This window comes from Hyla sarda, chromosome 2 (genome assembly GCF_029499605.1).
Source record: "Hyla sarda isolate aHylSar1 chromosome 2, aHylSar1.hap1, whole genome shotgun sequence".
NCBI classification, from domain to species: Eukaryota; Metazoa; Chordata; class Amphibia; order Anura; family Hylidae; genus Hyla; species Hyla sarda.
Window position 1 is genome coordinate 347,950,601 of NC_079190.1, and position 25,489 is coordinate 347,976,089.

At 43.3% G+C, this 25,489-nt stretch overlaps 2 protein-coding genes across 2 annotated transcripts in view; one reads left to right on the forward strand and one right to left on the reverse strand.

The window, feature by feature from the left end:
* The window catches only part of LOC130356543 (cyclin-dependent kinase inhibitor 1-like), a 69,745-nt gene that overhangs the window by 16,395 nt on the left and 27,861 nt on the right, over nt 1-25,489 (forward strand). The gene's annotated exons all lie outside the window — the stretch shown is intronic.
* On the reverse strand, nt 5,829-23,543 carry LOC130356544 (E3 SUMO-protein ligase ZBED1-like). Its single transcript, XM_056558230.1, has 2 exons — nt 23,473-23,543; nt 5,829-6,654 (listed from the first exon to the last, which is right to left on the reverse strand). The coding sequence occupies exons 1-2, from the start codon at nt 23,479-23,481 to the stop codon at nt 6,235-6,237; spliced, it is 429 nt and encodes a 142-aa protein (XP_056414205.1). The 5' UTR covers nt 23,482-23,543; the 3' UTR covers nt 5,829-6,234.

Genomic DNA, 25,489 nt, shown 5'->3' on the forward strand with positions numbered 1-25,489 from the left:
TTTGAGAAATATTTCATTTTCTAGAAAAATTTCAGGGGTGCCAACATTTTCAGCCATGACTGTATGTCCAGCTCAGCAAACCCAGCCTAAAACTTGCCACAATGGATGCCACAAGTGATGTCATCAGTTGTTTAGATCTGGCATCCATTAATTGTGCATGCCAAACAGAGAAATGCAGCAAGATGCGTTCCCCTGTCCAGCACCTATACAGCATGTTCCACCATCTGACGTTCAACTTAAAGGGGTACTCTGCTGTTAGATATCTTATCCCCTATCCAAAGGATAGGGGATAAGATGTCTGATTGCAGGAGGTCCCGCTGCTGGGGCTCCCGTGATCTCCTGTAGCACCCGGCGTTTTTAACAAATGCCAGGTTCCTGCGGCAGTGGTCGTGATGTCACAACCACGCCCTTTCGCAACATCACGCCGTGCCTCCTCCATTCATGTCTATAAGAGAGGGCGTGTCGGCTATGAAATTATTATTAATAAAAATTGGTATTTTAATTGGAGATGGTTAGCTCTAGTGCTGGGTGGTATGACCAAAAATGTATATCACGTTATTTTTCTGAATTATGGTAATTTCACAATATTTAACGGTATTCTTTTTTTTCATGCACGAATAGGGGTTAACCTTATTTTCTAATAATTTAGACAGTAATTACTGCAGTAAATTGCCTTACAATGACCTATTTTACTGTCATGAGTACTGAATATTGTAGAAAAACATTAAAGGGGTACTCCGGTGAAAAACTTTTTCCTTTTAAATCAACTGGTGGCAGAAAGTCAAACATATTTGTAAATTACTTCTATTAAAAAATCTTAATCCTTCCTGTACTTATTAGCTGCTGAGTACTACAGAGGAAATTATTTTCTTTTTGGAATGCTCTCTAATGACATCACGACCACAGTTCTCTCTGCTGACGTTATTATAATATTAATAATAATGCTTTATTTATTGTTGTCCTTATTGGGATTTGAACCCAAGTCGTCAGCACTGCAAGGCAGCAGTGCTAACCACTGAGCCACCATGCTGCCCTTAGCATACATCTGCTTTGCATGGCTGCTAAAATGGACAGAGATGTCAGCAGAGAGCACTGTGTTCGTGATGTCATCAGTGTTCCAAAAAGAAAGGATTTCCTCTATAGCATTCAGCAGCTAATAAGTACTGGAAGGATTAAGATTTTTTAATAGAAGTAATTTACAAATATGTTTAACTTTCTGCCACCAGTTGATTTAAAAGAAAAAAGGTTTTCACCGGAGTACCCCTTTAATGTTTACACTAGTATTAGTATTAGTATTACAAGTGTGTCTGCTGTTCCCAAAGAGGTGTCACTCCTAATTGTAATGAAGTGAAGGAATCAGAATTCTTGACTGTTGCAGTTAAAATACAGAACCTTTATTGGGCATGTTTTGCAACTTGAAAAAACATCTTTTGTAAACCAACTGGCTACACAATGTAAACAATACATCCCCTGTAACTGCAAAGTGAAGACTTCTTTATCCACTGAATATTCATTATGGCAACATCCATAAAAAAATATAAAATAAAATAGGAAAGGTGTGCAACTTGCATTAATATATATCTTCAAGCTTAAATGGTATTCAAGTATTTTAAGATATAAAAGAAGCTTAGGTTGAAGACTTTTTAACCTGTTGGGGACGGAGGGCGTATGGATACGCCCCTCGTGTCCCAGTACTTAAGGACGGAGGGCATACCTGTAAGTCCTCCGTATTTCCGATCACCGCTGCTTGCCGGGCGGTGATCTGACCGGGATGATTGCTGATATCTATCAGCAGGCATCCCCTGGCAATGCCTAGGGTGGTCCTGAGAACCCCCATGTCGGCGATCGCCGAAAATCGCTGGTCTATTGAGATCGGCGATTTGCGGCGATCCAGGGCCAATCGGAAAATAAGAATGGAAAATAAGAATGATCGGAACTGCCAGAGACAGCTCCGACCATGCTAAAGGATATGAGTGGGATGGCAGGGCTGCCACCTCTTCCTAACCCCTGCCATTGGTCGGTCAGTACGACCACCAATGGCAGTTGGGGGCGGGGGGGTTAGAGTTAATTTCCCCCACTCTGCCCACCGATCAAAGTCCGGGCAGAGCGGGGGGGGGGGGGACGCGAGCGGCGAGGGGGAGAGCATGGCCGGCTTACTCGGACCGGTGGCTGTGGCGGCATCATGGAGCAGCGGCGGCATCGGCGGCAGCAGGAGGGATGCGGCCAGAAAGTGCGGCATGGAGGAGGCTGCAGTGAAGATCGCCAGTAAGTGATCTTCACTGTGGCCTTCTAAAAGTTGCAAAACTACAACGCCCAACATCTGGAGGGCCACAGTTTGGAGACCACTGTGTAGTGGTCTCTAAACTGTGGTCCTCCAGAAGTTGCAAAACTACAACTTTCAGCATGCACTGACTGTCTAGGCATGCTGGGAGTTGTAGTTTTGCAACATCTGAAGTGGCACAGTTTGGAGACCACTATACGGTGGTCTCCAAACTGTAGCCCTCCATATGTTGCAAAACTACAATTCCCAGCATGCCCAGACAGTCAGGGATGCTGGGAGTGTAGTTCTGCAATATCTGTCCCTTCATATGTTGCAGAACTACAACTCCCAGCATGCCTGGACAGTCTGTGCATGCTTGAAGTTGTAGTTTTGCAACATCTGGAGAGCTACAGTTTGGAGACCACTACTTATGGTCTCCAAACTGTTCTTCTCCAGACTGTCCAGGCATGCTGGGAGTTGTAGTTCTACAACATCTGAAGAGCCAGATAAGATATTGCAGAACTACAAGCCCAGCATCCCTGACTGTCTGGGCATGCTGGGAATTGTAGTTTTGCAACAGCTGCAGGCACACTGGTTCGGAAACACTGTGCTAAAGTCTGTTTCCTAACTCAGTGATTCCAACCCATGTGCCTCCAGCTGTTGCAAAACTACAACTCCCACAATGCACTGAGAGACCGTACATGCTGGGAGTTGTAGTTTTGCAACCGCTGGAGGTACACAGGTTGGAATCACTGAGCTAGAGTCTGTTTCTTAACTCAGTGGTTCCCCACCAGTGTGCCGACAGCTGTTGCAAAACTACAACTCCCAGCATGTACGGTCTGTCAGTGCATTCTGGGAGTTGTAGTTTTGCCACAGCTGAAGGTTTGGGAAGCCCCCCTCCCATGTGAATGTACAGGGTACAATTACACGGGCGGGTTTACAGTGGGTTTCCTTCTACAAGTTTGAGCTGTGGCAAATTTTCCGCCGCAGCTCAAACTCCCAGCAGAAAACTCACTGTGAACCTGCGCCTGTGTGAATGTACCCTAAAAACACTACACTACACTACCACATAATAAAGGGTAAAACACTACATATACACTTACACAAAATAAAAAGTAAAACACTACATATACACCCCCTTACACGTCTTCCCCCCCAATAAAAATGAAAAATGTCTCATACATGCAAAACAACAACTCCCAGTATTGCCGTACAGCCATTGACTGTCCTGGCAGGCTGGGAGTCTTGCAACAGCTGGAGGCACCCTGTTTGGGAAACACTGCTGTAGGGTTTTGGTGGAGACAAGCCCCATCCTTGTATCCAAGTCCGCCCCTATTGCAAATTCTTCATTTAGGCCTCTAATGCGCATGGCGCTCTCTCACTTCGGAGCCCTGTTGTATTTCAAGGCAACAGTTTAGGGCCACACATGCAGTATTTCCGTACTCGGGAGAAATTGCGTTACAAATTTTGGGGGGATTTTTCTCCTTTTACCCCTTATGAAAAGGTAAAGTTAGGGGCTACACCAGCATGTTAGTGTTTTACACTAACCTGCTGTGTTGCCCCATACTTTTCATTTTCACAAAAGATAAAAGGAGAAAAAGATCCCCAAAATTTCGAACACAATTTCTTCTGAGTATGGAAATACCCCATATGTGTACGTAAAATGCTCTGAGGATGAACTACATGGCTCAGGAGTGAGAGAGAGCCATGTACATTTGAGGCCTATATTGGTGATTTGCACAGAGGTGGCTGATCGTTACAGCGGTTCTGACATGAACGCAAAAAAAAAAAAAAAACACCCACATTATGGAAACTACACCCCTCACTGAAAGTAACAAGGGGTATAGTGAGCCTTAAAACCCCACATGTCTTTGACAAATTTTCATTCAAGTTTGACAAGAAAATTTAAAATTAGTTTTTTTCTCTGAAATGCTGGTGTTACCCCAAATTTTTCATTTTCAAAAGGGGTAATAGGAAAAAAGCCTCCCAAAATTTGTAACCCCATTTTTTCTGAGTAAGGGAATACCCCATGTGTGGATGTAAAGTAAATTTTTTTTATTAACGTCCCAATTTTACAAAAGTTCGTCAATCACCTGTGGGGTGTTAAGGCTCACTATACCCCTTGTTACGATCCTTAAGGGGTGTAGTTTCCAAAATAGTATGCCATGTAAGGTTTTTTTTACTGTTCTGACATCATGGGGGCTTCCGAAATGCGACATGCCCCCAAAAACCATTTCAGTAAGATTCGCTCTCCAAAAGCCCAATGTCGCCCCTTCCCTTCTGAGCCCTCTACTGCGCCCACAGAGCACTTTATATCCACATATGAGGTATTACCTTACTCGAGAGAAATTGGGTTACAAATTTTGAGGGGCATTTTCTCCTATTAATCCTTGTGAAAATGAAAAATTTGGTATAACACAAGCATTTTAGTGTTAAAATTAAAATTTTTCATTTTCACGTCCCACTTTAACGAAAGTTCGTCAATCACGTGTTGGGTGTTAAGGCTCACTTTACCCCTTGTTACGTTCCTTGAGGGGTGTAGTTTCCAAAATTGTATGCCATGTGTTTTTTTTTTTACTGTTCTGGCATCATAGGGGCTTCCTAAATGAGACATGCCCCCCAAAACCATTTCAGCAAAATTCGCTCTCCAAAATGCCATTGTCGCTCCTTCCCTTCTGAGCGCTCTAGGGCACCCACAGAGCACTTTACATACACATATGAGGTATTTCCTTACTTAAGAGAAAATTAATTACAAGTTTTGGGAGTCCTTTTTACATTTTATCCCTTGTAAAAATTAAAAAAAATGGGGCCACAATAATATTTTAGTGTAAAAAATTTAGATTTTTATTTTTCTCCTCCATTCTGCTGCTATTCCTGTGAAACACCTAAAGGGTTAACAAACTTTTTGAATGTCATTTTGAATACTTTGAGGGGTGCAGTTTTCTTAATGGGGTCCAATGGGTCCAATGGGATTTCCAACATAAAGACCCTCAAATTCACTTCTAAACTTAACTGGTCCTAGAAAAATTCAGATTGAAATTTTCGGGAAAAATTGGAAAAGTGCTGCTATACTTTGAAGCCCTCTTCAAAAAGTTAAAACATGTCAACTTTATGATGCAAACATAAAGTAGACATATTGTATATGTGAATCAATATCTAATTTATTTGACATGTCCCTTTTCCTCACAAGCAGAGAGCTTCAAAGCTAGAAAAATGCTAAATGTTCACATTTTTCCTGAAATTGTGGAATTTTTCATCAAGAAATGATGCAAGTCTCGATGTAAATTTACCACTAACATAAAGTAGAATATGTCACGGAAAAACTATCTCGGAATCAAATTTATAAGTAATAGCATCCCAGAGTTATTAATACATAAAGTGATAGGTCAGATTTGCAAAAAATGCTCCCGTCCTTATATGGTTATAATGGGCTCCATCCCCAAGGGGTTAAACAACTAAACGTTCACACATCCATATGGACTTTGCTTCAAGAAGGTGTACTGGTGCACACATTTAAACAAATAAAAAGTAAACTAAAAGTATGCAACTTGCATGAATAATGCTCTTGCTCCAGCCCAGCACAGTACACAGTATTCAAGTATCGAACTATAAAACAAGTGCAACTTGGCTTGCAGGATTAAATTGTAGCGTAGAAATAATATTTACACATTTGAACTTTATGGACAAGCTTTATAAATTGAGCATCTCAGCCATTACAAATTTTGAGCAAGAAAAACCAGACAGTCCACAGCATCTGGTTTCAGTGCAGCTCTGTGGTACGTGCCAATGTTGCCATCAGTGCTGAACAATCTCTGGTATGGTATGCATAAATGCCATCGAGCTAGTTTTGCAGCACGGGGAAATTTGCCTGATTGGATCTCCACCAATCCAAAGGGTCTGTATCAATTTCAACCTCTGTAGTCAGCAAGTAGGCGCTCAGCTCCATCTTGATGGTTTCCCCCTCTGAGAGAGTTTCACCGGTGTTGCCCATGCTGCTGGTGCTGTGCTTTTTTAAATAGCTGGACAAGGTATTTATCCTTTTTTCCTCTTGCGGAGCAACAGGCCCTGATGGAGGGGCCTGCTGTTGATCCTTTAGTGACTTGATCTCTTCGAGTGCTCTGGAAATTACGTGTTTGACTTTTTCTTTCTTTTGTATAGGTTGTTCTGTATCGTGGATCAAGGAAAGATGTGATATTGAGCTGGTCATCTGTGCTGGATTTCTCGTTCAAGTAGGCTAGAATGTTTCTTTTCACATCCTTGGTTAGTTCAGTATTGTTGTCTTCCTCAGCAAGAATGGTGGTGTTGAACAGATAAAGTACTGGCTTGACGTAGGACACACTGACATACCGCTCTTCAGACAAGGCATCTGTAAAGTCCTGAATTGGCCTAAATACCTGACAGAGAGAAAAAAAAAAAAAAAATAAAGAAGTGCATCCACTGCAGATTAGAAAAGGAATAGAAAAAAGAGCTATGTTTAAAATAGCTGTAAAAAAAAAAAAGGTCACATAAAAAATAAACATCTGTGGTATCCCGGTACCGTATTGCATTCGGTACCTAGTGTAGAGGTCCCCAAAGTCAGAGTAACTACGTTCAGGTAGGGTTCCTCAGATGGGACAACCCCTAGTCGCCTCTCCTGGATTCTAACTTTCTTGTTCATAAATGTATATATTAGTAATTATATCTATAAATGTATACAGATGTATAGGAATGTATAGTACTTACCTTGTTCGGCGTCGCAGGACCTTCGGTCATGTGACCATGCTAGTGACCTCTATGGTATGTTGCAGGACCTTAGGAGGTCCTTATGTCACGTGTTACCCACAAATCTCTGTTAAGTTGACATCAGTTTGGACCAATTAGTGTGACTCCAGCCCCTGCCCATATAAGGGAGCTGCGTCCAATTATCAATCTCTTGGGTTGCTGCTCTCGTGGATGCCGAACTAATAGGACGGTGTGCTACGCAACTTTCAAAGACACGCTAGGCCTCAAAACCTACGGCCTCAGCAGAACCAAAAATCGTGAGTTTTACTCTAATTCCTGCTAATACTAGCCTGACTACTGGACCGCAACTTATTCCCCTAAATCCAGTGGAACAGTGCAATAGACCAAAAGACTTTTAAAGCTAAAGTCCCAACCATTGTCAATCTCCAAAGGAAGCTGTTGTATTGATGAGAAACTGTTACGTTAATGAAGCATACAGAAAATCTTCAGTAAAGTTACCGGTGTTTACAGAAGCTTTAAAGTTGTGGACAATCTATTATTACTCACTACCTCAAACCTATTATCATCTACCTCCCTATAGTTCCTGGGAAGGGCGGCGGTAGGAAAAGCTTTATTGAGGGGCCCTCACCCTGGCGTCTTGAATAGCAAGGGTTAACAAACACCCTTTAATACCCGCACAGATACACTCCCCATACCCTACATCCCCCAGGTTACCACACATCCACACACCAGGGTTTCTGCAGGGGCCATCGAGTTGAATTTAAGAGCTTTTACAACCTTTTTAAGACCTCTTTACATACACGATGTACACCCACTGGGTCTTTTTTTTTTGCAGACAAGGTAAACTAACACATATAACAATAGTGAATGACTGAATAGAGAATTCAAATGCTCTGAGCATTTACCAGAAATGCTCCTAATCATTTTTAGTGGACATTGCTGAATTACATACGTCATGGACACTATGGAAACTATATTTTGCAATAGGCTATAGACGGTAATAACCATTTTATTTAGAAAGGTGTCTGTCAAACCACTCAGCTATTGGCATCACTTACCTAAATGGTAGTACATATAAGTACGTATAGTAAATACATTTTGTGCTCAATCTTAGCCTACTGCAGGACTAGACTATACAATACAAACAATAGTCAACCAATAAATTTAACATGTCACAATGTATCAGATATAGGCAGAATTTATTATTTAGTATTATAGTAATATAAAATATCAAATTATTCAAATGAAAGTGAAACTGCACTTAAGCCAGCCTTACAAATAATTCTAAATGTATTATCCTGCTATGGGTGAGTGTTTTTGTACTCCATACATTTAATCCAGGAACAATTTTGTCCTAATTTGCCACCAGAGCAGTAGTGCCTTATTAGCGCTGTTTCTCCACTAAAGTCCGCTAACCTATTTATCAAACTGAGGGATTTTTTTTGCCAATAACAAGGCTAGAAGTTTGACAATATAGGCATGCTGTACCTCATTTGAAAGCTTATATTCTCCACACTCCAGTCGCTATACTAGTCGCTATACTAGTCATGTAAGCAACTCCAACCCCACACCACAGATAACAGAGCTAACACTGTCAGCCTCAGTAACTTTCATAATACGGTAAGTAGCTGTTAGGGCTGGAGACAGGGTTTAGGGCACGTGCTTTTTGTAAAGTCTTGCGCTTTCATACCTCCAGAACAGAACTGTCCCAGTCCCGGCAGGACATGAGTACGCATGCACAGGGCAGGTTTCCCCGAGGGGTGGGGGAGCTGCTGTGAGCGGAGACTGGAGGAAAGTCTGTGTAGTGTTGTGCCAGAGACTATAAAGACTCTTAGCAGTGATTATTTATTTCAGATCGATTAAATGAACAGGCCCGCCACATTGTAACAGAATTTAAGAACTGTCAAAAAAATATTTAACCCCTTAACCCCTTAAGGACTCAGGGTTTTTCAGTTTTTGCACTTTCGTTTTTTTCTCTTTACCTTTTAAAAATCATAACCCTTTAAATTTTCCACCTAAAAATCCATATTATGGCTTATTTTTTGCGTCGCCAATTCTAATTTGCAGTGACATTAGTCATTTTACCCAAAAATGCACGGCAAAACGAAAAAAAAAATAATTGTGCGACAAAATCAAAGAAAAAACCCCATTTTGTAACTTTTGGGGGCTTCCGTTTCTACGCAGTGCATATTTCGGTAAATATTACACCTTATCATTATTCTGTAGGTCCATACGATTAAAATGATACCCTACTTATATAGGTTGGATATTGTCGTACTTCTGTAAAAAATCATAACTACATGCAGGAAAATTTATACGTTTAAAAATGTCATCTTCTGACCCCTATAACTTTTTTATTTTTCCACGTACAGGGCAGTATGAGGACTCATTTTTTGTGCTGTGATCTGAAGTTTTTATCAGTATGATTTTTGTTTTGATCGGACTTTTTGATCACTTTTTATTCATTTTTTAAAGGTATAAAAAGTGACCAAAAATGCGCTTTTTTTGACTTTGGAATTTTTTTGCGCGTACGCCATTGACCGTGCGGTTTAATTAATGATATATTTTTATAGTTCGGACATTTACGCACGCGGCGATACCACATATGTTTATTTATTTATTTTTTTTACACTGTTTTATTTTTTTTATGGGAAAAGGGGGGTGATTCAAACTTTTATTAGGGAAGGGGTTAAATGACCTTTATTAACACTTTTTGAAACTTTTTTTTTTGCAGTGTTATAGATCCCAAAGGGACCTATAACACTGCACACACTGATCTTTTACACAGATCACAGGCGTGTATACGCCTGTGATCAGTGTTATCGGCGCTTGATTGCTCCTGCCTGGATCTCAGGCACGGAGCAGTCATTCACCGATCGGACACCGAGGAGGCAGGTAAGGGCCCTCCTGGTGTCCTGCAAGCTGCTCGGGACGCCGCGATTTAACCGCGGCGGTCCCGAACAGCCCGACTGAGCAGCCGGGTCACTTTCACTTTCACTTTAGAAGCGGCGGTCAAAGCTTTAACCGCCGCTTCTAAAGGGTTAATACCACACATCGCTGCGATCTGCGATGTGTGATATTAGCCGCGGGTCCCGGCCGTTGATGAGCGCCGGGACCGACGCGATATGATGCGGGATCGCGGCGCAGGACCAAGTCCATTTTGACCTTAAAGGGTGGAAAACATTTTTTTTTTTTTTTATCAAATAAATCAACTGGTGCCAGAAAGTTAAACAGATTTGTAAATTACTTCTATTTAAAAAAAATCTTACCCTCTTTAGCAGCTGTATGCTACAGAGGAATTTTTTTTCTTTTTGAATTTCTTTTTTGTCTTGTCCACAGTGCTCTCTGCTGACACCTGATGCCCGTATCAGGAGCTGTCCAAAGCAGGAGAAAATCCCCATTGCAAACCTATGCTGCTCTGGACAGTTCCTGACATGGGCACAAATACCATTTGTGTGGGAAAATTAAAAAGAAAACCCGCAATTTTGTAAATTTTGGAAGGTTTAGTTTTCATGCCGTACAATTTATGGTAAAAATGACATGTGTTCTTTATTCTGAGGGTCAATGGCCCAGATTTATCAAGCTGTGTGAGAGAAAAAATTTAGGGATTTTCCCACATCAACCAATCACAGCTCAGGTAACTAGCTGAGGTAAAGTGAAAGCTGAGCTGTAATTGGTAGCTGTGGGAAAATCACTCCACTTTTTCTCTCACACAGTTTGATAAATCTGGGCAAATATGATTACATACTTTTCTATTATTGTTGCACTTAAAAAAAATTGCAAACTTTTTAACCAAATTAGTACGTTTAACTCCTTAACGACGAAGGACGTATATTTACGTCCTCCACCGGCTCCCGCTATATGCCGCAGGGTCACGCGGTGACCCCACGTCATATCGGGTCAGTCCCGGCGGCCATCAACGGCCGGGACCCGCGACTAATACAGGACATCACCGATCGCGGTGATGCCCTGTATTAACCCTTCAGAAACGGCAATCAAAGCTGACCGCCGCGTCTGAAGCGAAAGTGAAAGTATCCCGGCTGCTTAGTCGGGCTGTTCGGGAACGCCGCTGTGAAATCGCGGCATCCCGAACAGCTTACATGACACCGGGAGGGACCTTACCTGCCTCCTCTGTATTTATATGTATTTTTATTTACACAGTTTTTTTTTTTTAAATGGGAAAAGGGGGGTGATTCAAACTTTTGTATTTATTATTTAGGGGTTAAATTATCTTTATTCACTTTTTTTTTTGCAATGTTATAGCTCCCATAGGGACTATAACACTGCACACACTGATCTTTTACATTGATCACTGGTTTCTCATAGGAAACCAGTGATCAATGATTTTGCTGCTTGACTGCTCATGCTTGGATCTCAGGCATTGAGCAGTCATTCGACGATCGGACAGCATGGAGGTAGGTAGGGATCCTCCGGCTGTCTTGTAAGCTATTTGGGATGCCGCAATTTTGCCGCGGCGATCGCAAACAGCTCCCTGAGCTAACCATCATGGTTTTACTTTCACTTTAGATGTAGCGTTCAACTTTGAACGCCGCATCTAAAGGGTTAATAGCACGCGGCACCACGATCAGTGCTGCGCGCTATTAGCCACGGGTCCCGGCCATTGTTAGAGGCCAGGCCCGACCCACTATGACGCCATGGCCCCACGTTATAGAAAAGGGAAAGAACTCAGGATGTACCGGTACGTCCTTGGTCCTTGAGAGGTTAAATTCTGTGAGGGGTGTAGTTTCCAAAATAGGGTCACATGTGGGGGAGTCCACTGTTCTGGTACCACGGGGGGCTTTGTAAACGCACATGGCCTCCCACTTCTATTCCAACCAAATTCTCTCACCAAAAGCTCAATGGCGCTCCTTCTCTTCTGAGCATTGTAGTTCGCCTGCAGAGCACTTTACAGCCACATATGGGGTATTTCCATACTCATAAGAAATGGGGTTACAAATTTTGAGACGCTTTTCTCCAATTACCCCTTGTGAAAATGAAAAATTTGGGGTAAAACCAGCATTTTAGGCCAAAAAATTTAATTTTTCATTTTCACGTCCAAATTTTGCGGAAATGTGTCAAGCACCTGTGGGGTGTTAAGGCTACTTGTACCCCTTGTTACCTTCCTTGAGGAGTGTAGTTTCCAAAATAGTATGCCATGTGTTTTTTTTTGCTGTTCTGGCACCATAGGGGCTTCCTAAATGTGACATGCCCCCCAAAAACCATTTCAGCAAAATTTGCTTTCCAAAAGCCAAATGTGACTTCTTCTCTTCTGAGCATTGTAGTGCGCCCGCAGTGCACTTGACATCCACACATGGGGTATTTCCATACTCAGAAGAGATGGGGTTACACATTTTGGGGGGCATTTTCTCCTATAACCCCTTGAAAAAAATCTAAAATTTGGGGGAAAACCAGCATTTTAGTGAGAATAAAAAAATTCATTTACACATTCAACTTTAACAAAAAAGTCGTCAAACACCTGTGGGGTGTTAAGGCTCAGAGGACCTTGTGTTACGTTCCTTGAGGGGTGTAGTTTCCAAAATGGGGCTTTAGGGGCTTCCTAAATGGGACATGCCCCCCAAAAAGCCATTTCAGAAAAACTCACTCTCCAAAATCCCATTGTCGCTCCTTCCCTTCTGAGGCCTCTAGTGCACCCACAGAGCACTTGACATACACATATGAGGTATTTCCTTACTCGAGAGAAATTGGCTTACAAATTTCAGGGGGCTTTTTCTCTTTGTACCCCTTGTAAAATTTCAAAAACTGGGTCCACAAGAACATGCGAGTGTAAAAAATGAACATTTTGAATTTTCTCCTTTACCTTGCTGCTATTCCAGTGAAACACCTAAAGGGTTAACACACTTTCTGAATGTCATTTTGAATACTTTGGGGGTGCAGTTTTTATAATGGGGTCATTTATGGGGTATTTCTAATATGAAGGCCCTTCAAATCCACTTAAAAACTGGACTGGTCCATGAAAAATTCAGATTTAGAAAATTTTTGAAAAATTAGAAAATTGCTGCTGAACTTTGAAGCCCTCTAATGTCTTCCAAAAGTAAAAACATGTCAACTTTATGATGCCACCCATATGTCCACACCTGTGGTCTAATTTTTTGCTTTATGGACTTGCAAATATAAAGTAGACATATTGTATATTTGAATCAATATATCATTTATTTGGAATATCCATTTTCCTTACAAGCAGAGAGTTTCAAAGTTAGAAAAATGCAAGATTTTAAAAATTTTCATGAAATTTGGGGATTTTTCACGAAGAAAGGATGCAAGTAATGATGAAAATTTACCACTGTGTTAAAGTAGAATGTGTCATGGAAAAACTATCTCGGAATCAGAATAATCGGTGAAAGCATCCCAGAGTTATTAATGCATAAATTGACAGTGATCAGAATTGCAATAAAGGGCTCAGTCCTTAAGGTGAAAAGGGCTCAGTACATAAGGGGTTAATAGTCCCCATAGGGGACTATTTATAGCAATCCTTTGATTGCTAATACTGTTCAGTGCTATGCATAGGGCATAGCACTGATCAGTGTTATTGGTCATCTTCTGCTATGGTCTGCTCGATCTCAGACCAGAGCAAAAGACCCGTGGAAGGTGGCAGAGGCAGGTGAGGGGACCCCCGTGCACCTTTCTGGATGATTAGATCCCCGTGGAAGCACTGAGGGCGATCCGATTATCCATATTTCTGACCACATTCATGCAGATGCCGTGATCTGTATTGATCACGGCATCTGAGGGGTTTATGGCAGACATCAGTGCGATCATGGATGTTAACCATTACCATCCCTGGATACAATCAGCAGCCGGGACTAGCCGTGCATGACCCAAGAATCGCTGCGATGCTCACGGTCATGTACAGGACGTAAATGTACGTCCTGGTGCGCTAAGCACAGCTGCACCCGGACGTACATTTACGTCCTTGGTCGTTAAGGGGGGAAGACCAAGTGCACACATTTTTGTCAAATTTAAGACTTTTTAAGGCCTTAAATTTAGAAAATAGCTTTTAAGACTTTTTAAGACCCTGCGGAAACCCTGACACACCTTGTTGACAGCCTCCAGGATATCCATGTACCTCTCTTTGTAAAAAGGACAAGAAACAATGTTGGTTTGCTAATGTTAAATCAGCACACACAAACACAAATGATTCCAATAAACCTGCACAGGGTAAATTGAAAATAAATCTCACATCATGACAGGCCATATTAATATACAATTGTGATCAGAAATATTTATTCATTTATCAATGAAAGTAGTGTCAAAATGCAAGATTCTGTCTTGGATTACATATTATGGGTTGAGTGAAACATAAAATCAACACAGAAAATGTATGATGTAGAATTTGTGTGTAACAATATATTTTGTTAACATCAAACATCAGAAGCCTCTTCTGCACCTGAAGAATGAGCAAAGATCCCAATGGAGAGGTGTAAGAAGCTTGTCAGCACTTACCCAAAACATTTGTTAGAAGTTATAAAAGCTAAAGTATGCTCCACAAAGAGCTGAAGCTGGGGTTGAATAATACTGCACATGCACATGTGTGAAAACAGTTACATTTTTCATATAATCTCCACATTTTGTTTGTCAAATTAACTCATTAAGATATGAATCAATAAACTTTTTTGTGAGTTCTTTGTCATGTATTGTCCTTATCTTTCATCTACATTACTATCCTGTCTTGTGAGCTGAAGGGGTCGAATATTTCTGATTGCAACTGTAATAACTAGTTAGTAATAACTGCTTACCAATGGCTAGGTGAAGCCTGTGACCATACACTGGAGTCTTGTCCAATTATTCAGCTGGATAGCCTTAATGGTGTTGGCTCCACTGCCAGTTGTGATGGCCTCTAGTTTCTGTTCCGAAAGTCCCCAGGAATCAAGTGCCTCCTGCAAGCCTGCTGCCAGTGACTTGCCAGTGTGGTCATCTTGGAAAAAGCTTGTTTGCAGACAAAGACTATGCAACACCCAGTAGTCACTTATAAAACAAACAGTCAGGCTTAGGTATGGCTCCATGCTGCGACTAGACCATAAATCAGTTGTTGCTGAGAAGTGGGGAACGATAGCCATGTCTACTTCTAGCTTAGCTCTGTGCTTTAGGCACAAGGCGGGAAATGCTGTTTGGCTGAAGTATTTGCGACTTGGCAAAACATATCTGGAATCCAGCGTTTTAATCATCTACCTGACCCATCTTTCTCAACAGTACTAAGTTGTACCACGACTTTGGTTAAGTGGATAGTGATAGCGTTTGCAATCTTGTTCCACCGTTTGCTTTTCTTGTCCCCCTAGCAAACGCCTCTCTGATTGACATCTGATTGGTCGTTTGTCTAGCAGTCCCAGCATTACCTGCAGACACGGAGGACAAAGATTTTCATGCATTCTTGATACTCAAGAACATGACGACGGCTAAGGTGGTGGAACAAATTGCTTGTGTTGCTTCCTGTGGCTACAACTTTAGCCCGACAACATTTGCACAATATTACAGTTTGATCCACTTCAGATTTTTTAAAGCCAAAAAACCTCCATACAACAGACACGGCTCCTCGTTTTGGTACCACCTCTATTTCATTTTCTGCCTGTTCTGAAACTATAGTTTCACTACTTTCACCGGGGTTGTCCATTTTGTTCACCACTCAGGCTGCCACGCCCTCACTTACATGGTGTTTGTTTGGTGCAACTGCAAAACCAGGTCCCTCTCAAACAATGTCCTGCAGTGCAATGTTTCGCCGCTCTGCTGTCCCAACATTTTGTATACACTCACCGGTATTGCGATGAAAAATTCACATCATAAAAAAAAACACACCGGTATTAGGTTATTATGAACTGGCATACTGCCCAGCACTAGGTAGCTCTGTATTTTTCTTTTGGTATGCAAACCCTAAGGCTAGAATTCCACTGAGGTTTTTTTTGCAAAAATGCTGTAAAAAACGCCAATTTTACCGCACAGCGTTCTTTCAGTGAAAAAACGCCGCGTCCAGATGTTAGCTGCAAGTCAATAGTAAACTGCAAAATGCCAGATTCACTTGGCGTTTTTCAGTTTGTTTGTATTTTTATCCTTTTGGCGTTTTTCAGATGGATTTTCAAATCGCCCGACAAAACCTAGTTTGGCGTTTTTTTGCCTTGAAATTGTGTCGTTTTCATCCCATGGAAGTCTATGGGAGAGCAAAAACACCAAGAATAACGCCGTGTTGGTTTAAAATTTTGCGTTTTTGCAGGCGGTTTTTTATTCTTTTTTGGACTTTAGCGATCCCAAAAAATTATGGAGATACCTTTTTTTATTAAAATTTCGTAGGGTACCATAAAAAAAATAATAAAAAACATACAGAAGTGATGGAAAAAATTGTATCTAACGAGATTTATCTTTTTTATTACGAAATGTTTATTCATTTTTAAACAGGTATCAATTTATGTGGGCGGGTAAAGCACTAAAAATGTAGCCGACAATAATAAAAATGTAGTGTGTGTGTTTTTTTTATTTTTTTTAGGTAGTACTACTACTCCCAGCATGGAACACACTGTTCCATGATGGGAGTAGTAGTACCTGTACTAATTAACAGATCGCCCGTTGCGATCCTGTATAATGTATAGATGCGTCCGGCCGCTCTTCTATGGTCCCCTGCACTGCCGTATATATACACATATTCATTTTTCCCGCAGAGAGCTGTGATTGGCCAGATGGTTCCAGCCTATCACAGCTCTAGGAATATGTGTGTATATACGGCAGTGCAGGGGAGCATAGAAGAGCGGCCGCTGCATCCATACATTATACAGGATGATCACAGCGGGTGTCAGGAGTGATACCCTCTGTGATCTTTCCTTAACTACAAGTACTACTACTCCCAACATGGAGTACACTCTGCTCCATGCTGGGAGCTGTAGTACCTGCATTAATAGACAGATTGCAGCGGGTGTCAGAAGTTATACTCGCTGCAATCTGTCTATTAATGCAGGTAGTACAGCTCCCAGCATGGGGCAGAGTGTCACTACTGACACCCGCTGTGATCGTCCTGTCTATAGCAGAGATGGAGCGGCTGTATACATCGCTCGCATCCCTGCTCTGTACTATACTCAGGGCCGGCCACTCATTCATTCATCTTTTCCTCAGAGCTGTGATTGGCTGAAACCATCCGGCCAATCACAGCTCTGGGCGGAAAATATGAATGGCCAGTGATGTGAATAGAACATCACTCAGAGTTCAGAGCAGAGATGTGAGCGCTGTATAGAGCCGCATCTCTGCTTTATTATGGACAATCGCATCAGTCTGACACCCGGGACGATATGTCTATAGTACAGGTACTACTACTCCCACCATGGAACAGTCTGTTCCATTCTGGGAGTAGTAGTACTACATAAAAAATGTAGGGGGAAAAGAGAAAAAAAAGTTAAACACACACACACTTTATAAAAAAAAATATGAAAATTTTGTTATAAAAAAGAAACATTTACCGTATTTTTCGTCCTATAGGACGCACCGGCGTATAAGACGCACCCAATTTTTAGGGGCAAAATCTTAAAAAATAAAGATTTTGAACCCAATAGTGGTCTTCAACCTGCGGTCCTCCAGATGTTGCAAAACTTCAACTCCCAGCATGCCCGGACAGCCGTTGGCTGTCCGGGCATGCTGGGAGTTGTAGTTTTACAACATCTGCAGGTCCGCAGATTGAAGACCACTGCAGGAGGAGGTAATACTCACGTGTCCCCGCCGCTCCGGACCCGTCACCGCTGCCCTGGATGTCGCTCCATCGCTGTCGCCGTGTCCCCGTCGTTCCGGAACGTCTCTGCTGCCGGCCGGGTATCCTCGCTCTCCGTCGCCGCCATCACGTCGTTACGCACGCCGACGTACGTACGCGACGACGTGATGACGAGGAAGGAGAGCGCCGGCATACAGGGGATCCCGGCACGGAGCAGACACCAAGGAGGCAGGTAAGGTCCCTCCCGGTGTCCTGTAAGCACTAACCCGGCTATTCAGTCGGGCTGTTCGGGACCGCCGCGGTGAAATCGCGGCGGTCCCGAACAGCCCGACTGAACAGCCGGGTTAGTGTCACTTTCCCTTCAGACGTGGCTGTCAGCTTTGATCGCCGCGTCTGAAGGGTTAATACAGGGCATCACCGCGATCGGTGATGTCCTGTATTAGCCGCGGGTCCCGGCCGTTGATGGCCGCAGGGACCGCCGCGATAGGGGTGCATTCGCCGTATAAGACGCACCGACTTTTTCCCCCCAGTTTTGGGGAAGAAAAAGTTCGTCTTATACGGCGAAAAATACGGTAGTTAAATACATTTTTACATCCCTACTGCATCCTTTTTTTTTTTTTTGGTACCCATTTTGGTACCCAACTATTTTGTAAAAAAAACGCCAAAGGGGCCAAAAAAGGCAAATTCCACACAAAGGTAAAAACGCCAGAAAAAACGCCAAAACGCAGGGAAAAACTGTGGCATTTTTTCCTGGTGTTTTTATGCCACGAAAATCGCAGGGCAAAAATCTCAGTGGAGTCCTAGCCTAAGGCTAAGTTTCCACTTTTTTTTGGGGGGGGGGGGGAAATACCAAGAAAAATGCCAATTTTGCCACATGGCATTTTTTGGGCCAAAAAACGCTGTGGCCAGATGTTAGCTGTAAATCAATGAGAAATCACTAAATTCTTTTTCTACTTTGTGTTTTTCAGTTTGGCGTTTTTTATAAATCCTTTTGGCGGTTTTTGACTTTTTTTGACTTTTTTCAGCTCCTTGGCGGTTTTGCAAAGTCGCAGCATGTTGAGCCTATGGCTTTTTTTCCCTGAAATCGTAGCGTTTTTGTCCCATAGAAGTCTATTAGAGTAAAAAAATGACAAGAAGAATGACATGTGGATTTTAACTTTGGCCTTTTTGCAGGTAGTTTTTATTCTTTTTTGGACTTTAGCGATCCAAAAAGTGATGGAGATACCTTTTTAATAAAATTTTGCCATTAAAAAAATATTTTAAAATATACAGTAGTGATGGAAAAAATAGTATTTAACGAAATGTATCTTTACTAAAACGAAATTTTAATTAATCTTTAAACAGGGATCAATTTATGTGTGCAAGCAGGGCACTAAAAATGTAGCCAACAATAATAAAAATGTAGTGTGTGTGTGTGTTCTTCCCTTTTATTTTTTTAAACATTTTTTAGTTAGTACTACTCCCAGCATGGAACACACTGTTCCATAATGGGAGTAGTAGTACCTGTACTAATTGACAGATCGCCACCAGTGTCACTTCTGACACATGTTGCGATCCTCAGGAGTGACACTCGTTGCGATCTGTCTATTAATGCAGGTACTTCAGCTCCCAGCATGGAGCAGAGTCTGCTCCATGTTGGGAGCAGTAGTACCTGCAGTTAAGGACAGATCACAGTGGGTGTCACCCCTGACACCCGTTGCGATCATCCTTCATCCCTGAGAAGCAGAGCGGTTTTCTCCTGCGCTTGCATCTCTGCCATTCATATTTCCCACTGAGAGCGGGGGTTGGCTGCCACCATCCGGCTAATCCCCACTCTGGACGGAAAATATGAATGTGAATTTCTATTCATATAACTGGCCGGCCCAGAGTATAGAGCAGAGATGCGAGCACTGTATAGAACAGCTCCGCATCTCTGCTATATTATGGACGACCGCATTGCATTTTTAGTGCCCTGCCCGCCCACATAAATGAATCCCTGTTTAAAAATGTATTAAAATTTTGTTATAAAAAATATTAATTTTCTTAAACACCAGAAAAAACGTCAGATGCAAGAAATTGCACTGGCGTTCTTTTCTGGCATTTTTTTTTTTTTTGCACACAAGAAAGTGGAAATTTAGCCTAATGACTTACCTAGTGCTGCTCAGGGCATATTTGCCTCTGTTACATTAGCATAGCAGGGTGCAGAGTAGTATCAGAGTGCATTCACCTCTGCTACACTAACATAGTAGAACACACTTTCCTCTGCTACACTAACATAGTAGAACACACTTTCCTCTGCTACATTAACATAGTAGAACACACTTTCCTCTGCTACATTAACATAGTAGAACACACTTTCCTCTGCTACATTAACATAGTAGAACACACTTTCCTCTGCTACATTAACATAGTAGAGCACACTTTCCTCTGCTACATTAACATAGTAGAACACACTTTCCTCTGCTACATTAACATAGTAGAACACACTTTCCTCTGCTACATTAACATAGTAGAACACACTTTCCTCTGCTACATTAACATAGTAGAACACACTTTCCTCTGCTACACTAACATAGTAGAACACACTTTGCTCTGCTACATTAACATAGTAGAACACACTTTCCTCTACTACATTAACATAGTAGAGCACACTTTCCTCTGCTACATTAACATAGTAGAAGAAACTTTCCTCTGCTACATTAACATAGTAGAACACACTTTCCTCTGCTACATTAACATAGTAGAACACACTTTCCTCTGCTACATTAACATAGTAGAACACACTTTCCTCTGCTACATTAACATAGTAGAACACACTTTCCTCTGCTACATTAACATAGTAGAACACACTTTCCTCTGCTACATTAACATAGTAGAACACACTTTCTTCTGCTCCATTAACATAGTAGAACACACTTTCCTCTGCTACATTAACATAGTAGAACACACTTTCCTCTGCTACATTAACATAGTAGAACACACTTTCCTCTGCTACATTAACATAGTAGAACACACTTTCCTCTGCTACATAAACATAGTAGAACACACTTTCCTCTGCTACATTAACATAGTAGAACACACTTTGCTCTGCTACATTAACATAGTAGAACACACTTTCCTCTGCTACATTAACATAGTAGAGCACACTTTCCTCTGCTACATTAACATAGTAGAAGAAACTTTCCTCTGCTACATTAACATAGTAGAACACACTTTCCTCTGCTACATTAACATAGTAGAACACACTTTCCTCTGCTACATTAACATAGTAGAACACACTTTCCTCTGCTACATTAACATAGTAGAACACACTTTCCTCTGCTACATTAACATAGTAGAACACACTTTCCTCTGCTACATTAACATAGTAGAACACACTTTCTTCTGCTACATTAACATAGTAGAACACACTTTCCTCTGCTACATTAACATAGTAGAACACACTTTCCTCTGCTACATTAACATAGTAGAACACACTTTCCTCTGCTACATTAACATAGTAGAACACACTTTCCTCTGCTACATTAACATAGTAGAACACACGTTCCTCTGCTACATTAACGTCTGAAGATCACTCCCTTCTCCTGTGTGTATCTGCTACTTTGCTGTTTGTGCTGCTGCTGAGGGCGGAGCTGAGCACTGAGTGATCCTTCCCTCCTCCCAGCTTCTGATCACACTCTGCTCTGCTCTCGGCTGTTCGGCAATGTCCGGAGAACTGAAGGGAGGAGCGAACACACAATCCATCACATTCGCCCTCCCCGGGATCTCCAGTTATCTGACGTAATCTTTGCTCGTTTAAATAGCCGGCTCTGAGATCGTCCACACAGATCGTACAAGGAATCCAGTGCGGACCTAAAAGCAGATCCCTGGGAATCACTGTAGACTGCAGATCATCAGGTAGGGGGCTGATGTAGGATTGCACAGTGGGGAGATTGCAGGTATTGCTGTGGTGCTCCGATGTTGTGTGTCTGGTAGGAGCCTGGATGGATGTGGTCCAGTGTTGTATTGTTTCAGTGGTTAAGTTATACACCTGACCCGATCGTGCTGCTGCCACTGATACTGATACAGGAACGAGCTGCTCCTGACCATGATGTGCCCAGGATTTTGCAGAGGTGCTTCTCAATAATGTAGTGATCTGCCTGGCATCAGAATATTTACCTTCTGCCCCTGTCACCCTGCTCACACTACTGCCCCTGTCATCATGCTCACACTACTGCCCCTGTCATCCTGCTCACACTACTGCCCCTGTCATCATGCTCACACTACTGCCCCTGTCATCATGCTCACACTACTGCCCCTGTCACCCTGCTCACACTACTGCCCCTGTCATCATGCTCACACTACTGCCCCTGTCATCATGCTCACACTACTGCCCCTGTCATCATGCTCACACTACTGCCCCTGTCATCCTGCTCACACTACTGCCCCTGTCACCCTGCTCACACTACTGCCCCTGTCATCATGCTCACACTACTGCCCCTGTCATCATGCTCACACTACTGCCCCTGTCACCCTGCTCACACTACTGCCCCTGTCATCATGCTCACACTACTGCCCCTGTCATCATGCTCACACTACTGCCCCTGTCACCCTGCTCACACTACTGCCCCTGTCACCCTGCTCACACTACTGCCCCTGTCATCATGCTCACACTACTGCCCCTGTCATCATGCTCACACTACTGCCCCTGTCATCCTGCTCACACTACTGCCCCTGTCATCCTGCTCACACTACTGCCCCTGTCATCCTGCTCACACTACTGCCCCTGTCATCATGATCACACTACTGCCCCTGTCATCATGCTCACACTACTGCCCCTGTCATCATGCTCACACTACTGCCCCTGTCACCCTGCTCACACTACTGCCCCTGTCATCATGCTCACACTACTGCCCCTGTCATCATGCTCACACTACTGCCCCTGTCATCATGCTCACACTACTGCCCCTGTCATCATGCTCACACTACTGCCCCTGTCATCATGCTCACACTACTGCCCCTGTCATCCTGCTCACACTACTGCCCCTGTCATCCTGCTCACACTACTGCCCCTGTCATCCTGCTCACACTACTGCCCCTGTCATCATGCTCACACTACTGCCCCTGTCATCATGCTCACACTACTGCCCCTGTCATCATGCTCACACTACTGCCCCTGTCATCATGATCACACTACTGCCCCTGTCATCCTGCTCACACTACTGCCCCTGTCATCATGCTCACACTACTGCCCCTGTCATCATGCTCACACTACTGCCCCTGTCATCATGCTCACACTACTGCCCCTGTCATCATGCTCACACTACTGCCCCTGTCATCATGCTCACACTACTGCCCCTGTCATCATGCTCACACTACTGCCCCTGACATCATGCTCACACTACTGCCCCTGTCATCATGCTCACACTACTGCCCCTGTCATCCTGCTCACACTACTGCCCCTGTCATCATGCTCACACTACTGCCCCTGTCATCATGCTCACACTACTGCCCCTGTCATCATGCTCACACTACTGCCCCTGTCACCCTGCTCACACTACTGCCCCTGTCACCCTGCTCACACTACTGCCACTGTCACCCTGCTCACACTACTGCCCCTGTCACCCTGCTCACACTACTGCCCCTGTCATCATGCTCACACTACTGCCCCTGTCACCCTGCCCACCTTACTGCCCCTGTCACCCTGCCCACCTTACTGCCCCTGTCACCCTGCCCACCTTACTGCTCATGTCAACTATTGCTGCCTTTTCTGCCCCAAACACCACTAACCTCATCACCAATATCTGTTTTCTCTGATCCAGGACTGCTCACTTACCTCTGACATCCAACTTTATCTTTTTTCCTTGCTCATCCTGGACAGTTCTTTCTGCTCACCCCGGACAGTCCTTGCTGTCCCCTCTACCCTGGACAGTCCTTGCTGTCCCCTCTACCCTGGACAGTCCTTGCTTCCCCCTCCACCCTGGACAGTCCTTGCTGCCCCCCCCCCCCCCCATCTTGGACAGTCCTTGCTGCCCCCTCCACCCAGGACAGTCCTTGCTGCCCCCTCAACCCTGGACAGTCCTTGCTGCCCCCTCCATCCTGGACAGTCCTTGCTGCCCCCTCCACCCATGAGAGTCCTTGCTGCCCTCTCAACCCAGGACAGTCCTTGCTGCCCCCTCCATCCAGGACAGTCCTTGCTGCCCCCTCCACCCAGGACAGTCCTTGCTGCCCCCTCCACCCAGGACAGTCCTTGCTGCCCCCTCCACCCAGGACAGTCCTTGCTGCCCCCTCCACCCAGGACAGTCCTTGCTGCCCCCTCCACCCAGGACAGTCCTTGCTGCCCCCTCCACCCAGGACAGTTCTTGCTGCCCCCTCCACCCAGGACAGTCCTTGCTGCCCCCTCCACTCAGGACAGTCCTTGCTGCCCCCTCCATGCTGGACAGTCCTTGTTGCCCCCTCCACCCATGACAGTCCTTGCTTCCCCCTCCACCCACACCCAGGACAGTCCTTGCTGCCCCCTCCACCCAGGACAGTCCTTGCTGCCCCCTCCAATCATGACAGTTCTTGATGCCCCTTTATGCTGGGTAGATCTTCTTTTTCAGCACTGACACCTTTCACTGCCCCTTCACCCTGGACAGCTCTTGTTGCCCCCTCCCCCTAGACAGCCCTCTTGTTCCTTAAACTCAGATTACTAATGCCACTGTCAATGCAGCTCCGAGTATCTTCTGCTTCACCCATCAGTTGTGCAAGTCATGTATGTCTTCTCAGTATACTATTTATGGTCTACATACTGTACATCCACAGGTGACTGATAGAATACCAACAGTGTATATGCAGAGTATACAGTTCATTACAATACACCAGACAGTGTGTTTATCTTCATTAGAAATTTCAATATTTGACAGTTTCACCTGATATAATGACAATAATATTTACTGATGTTCATTGAACAATATTTATTTAGTCAGTATCATGTTATATAGATACATAGGAGGAACCCAATAGAGTAGGGTTGAACGCTCAGCTCACGCTGTTGTGTATGGGGCGCTCTGGTGCTTGTAGTTCTATAGCAACAATAGATCAAGGATTTGCCTTGACTTGTTTCAGGCTACATACTGTACATCATAAAGATAAAACATGAGCTAATTCTGTCTTCGTAGCTTCCAGACCTGTTGTAAACAGACAGGTGGAAAATGTTACTGCAGTAGAAGTGTACATTAAATGCTTTGAGAGTTGAGGTCAGGTAATCCCACACCTCATAGCTCGCGTGACGAGGCATTTCAAACATTCGCTCTATAAGATAACAAGATGTCTAGTACAAAGCTATTATGACTCCATTCTCCTTTTTTTTTACACGTTTGCTATGTGACAGAACCAAAGGTTAACGTTTACAGTCTGTCTCTACCGGCGCTGGTAGTCAAATGTATAGATTTTATATGTTTATATCATAAATTAATATTTTATTGATACAATGTGTTATATCAAAGAGTCATACACAGATACATAACCTGCAATTCTATTACCTAATAAGTAAAGAGGAGAGACAGCACCGATCCAATCAGCATGTGCAAGTAATCATCCGATACAGCACCAAATAGCTGAGGACTCAGGCTGGTAGATGGAATGAGACTTTATTTGCTATCCATGTGCAGCGTTTCGGCAACAAACTGCCTTTTTCAAGCATGCTTGAAAAAGGCAGTTTGTTGCCAAAACGTTGCACGTGGATAGCAAATAAAGTCTCATTCCATCTACCAGCCTGAGTCCTCAGCTATTTGGTGCTGTATCCACTTTGGACTTTTTCTATTACCTAATAGTAACAGTGAGTATAGATCAGAAAATAATTGTGACAAACC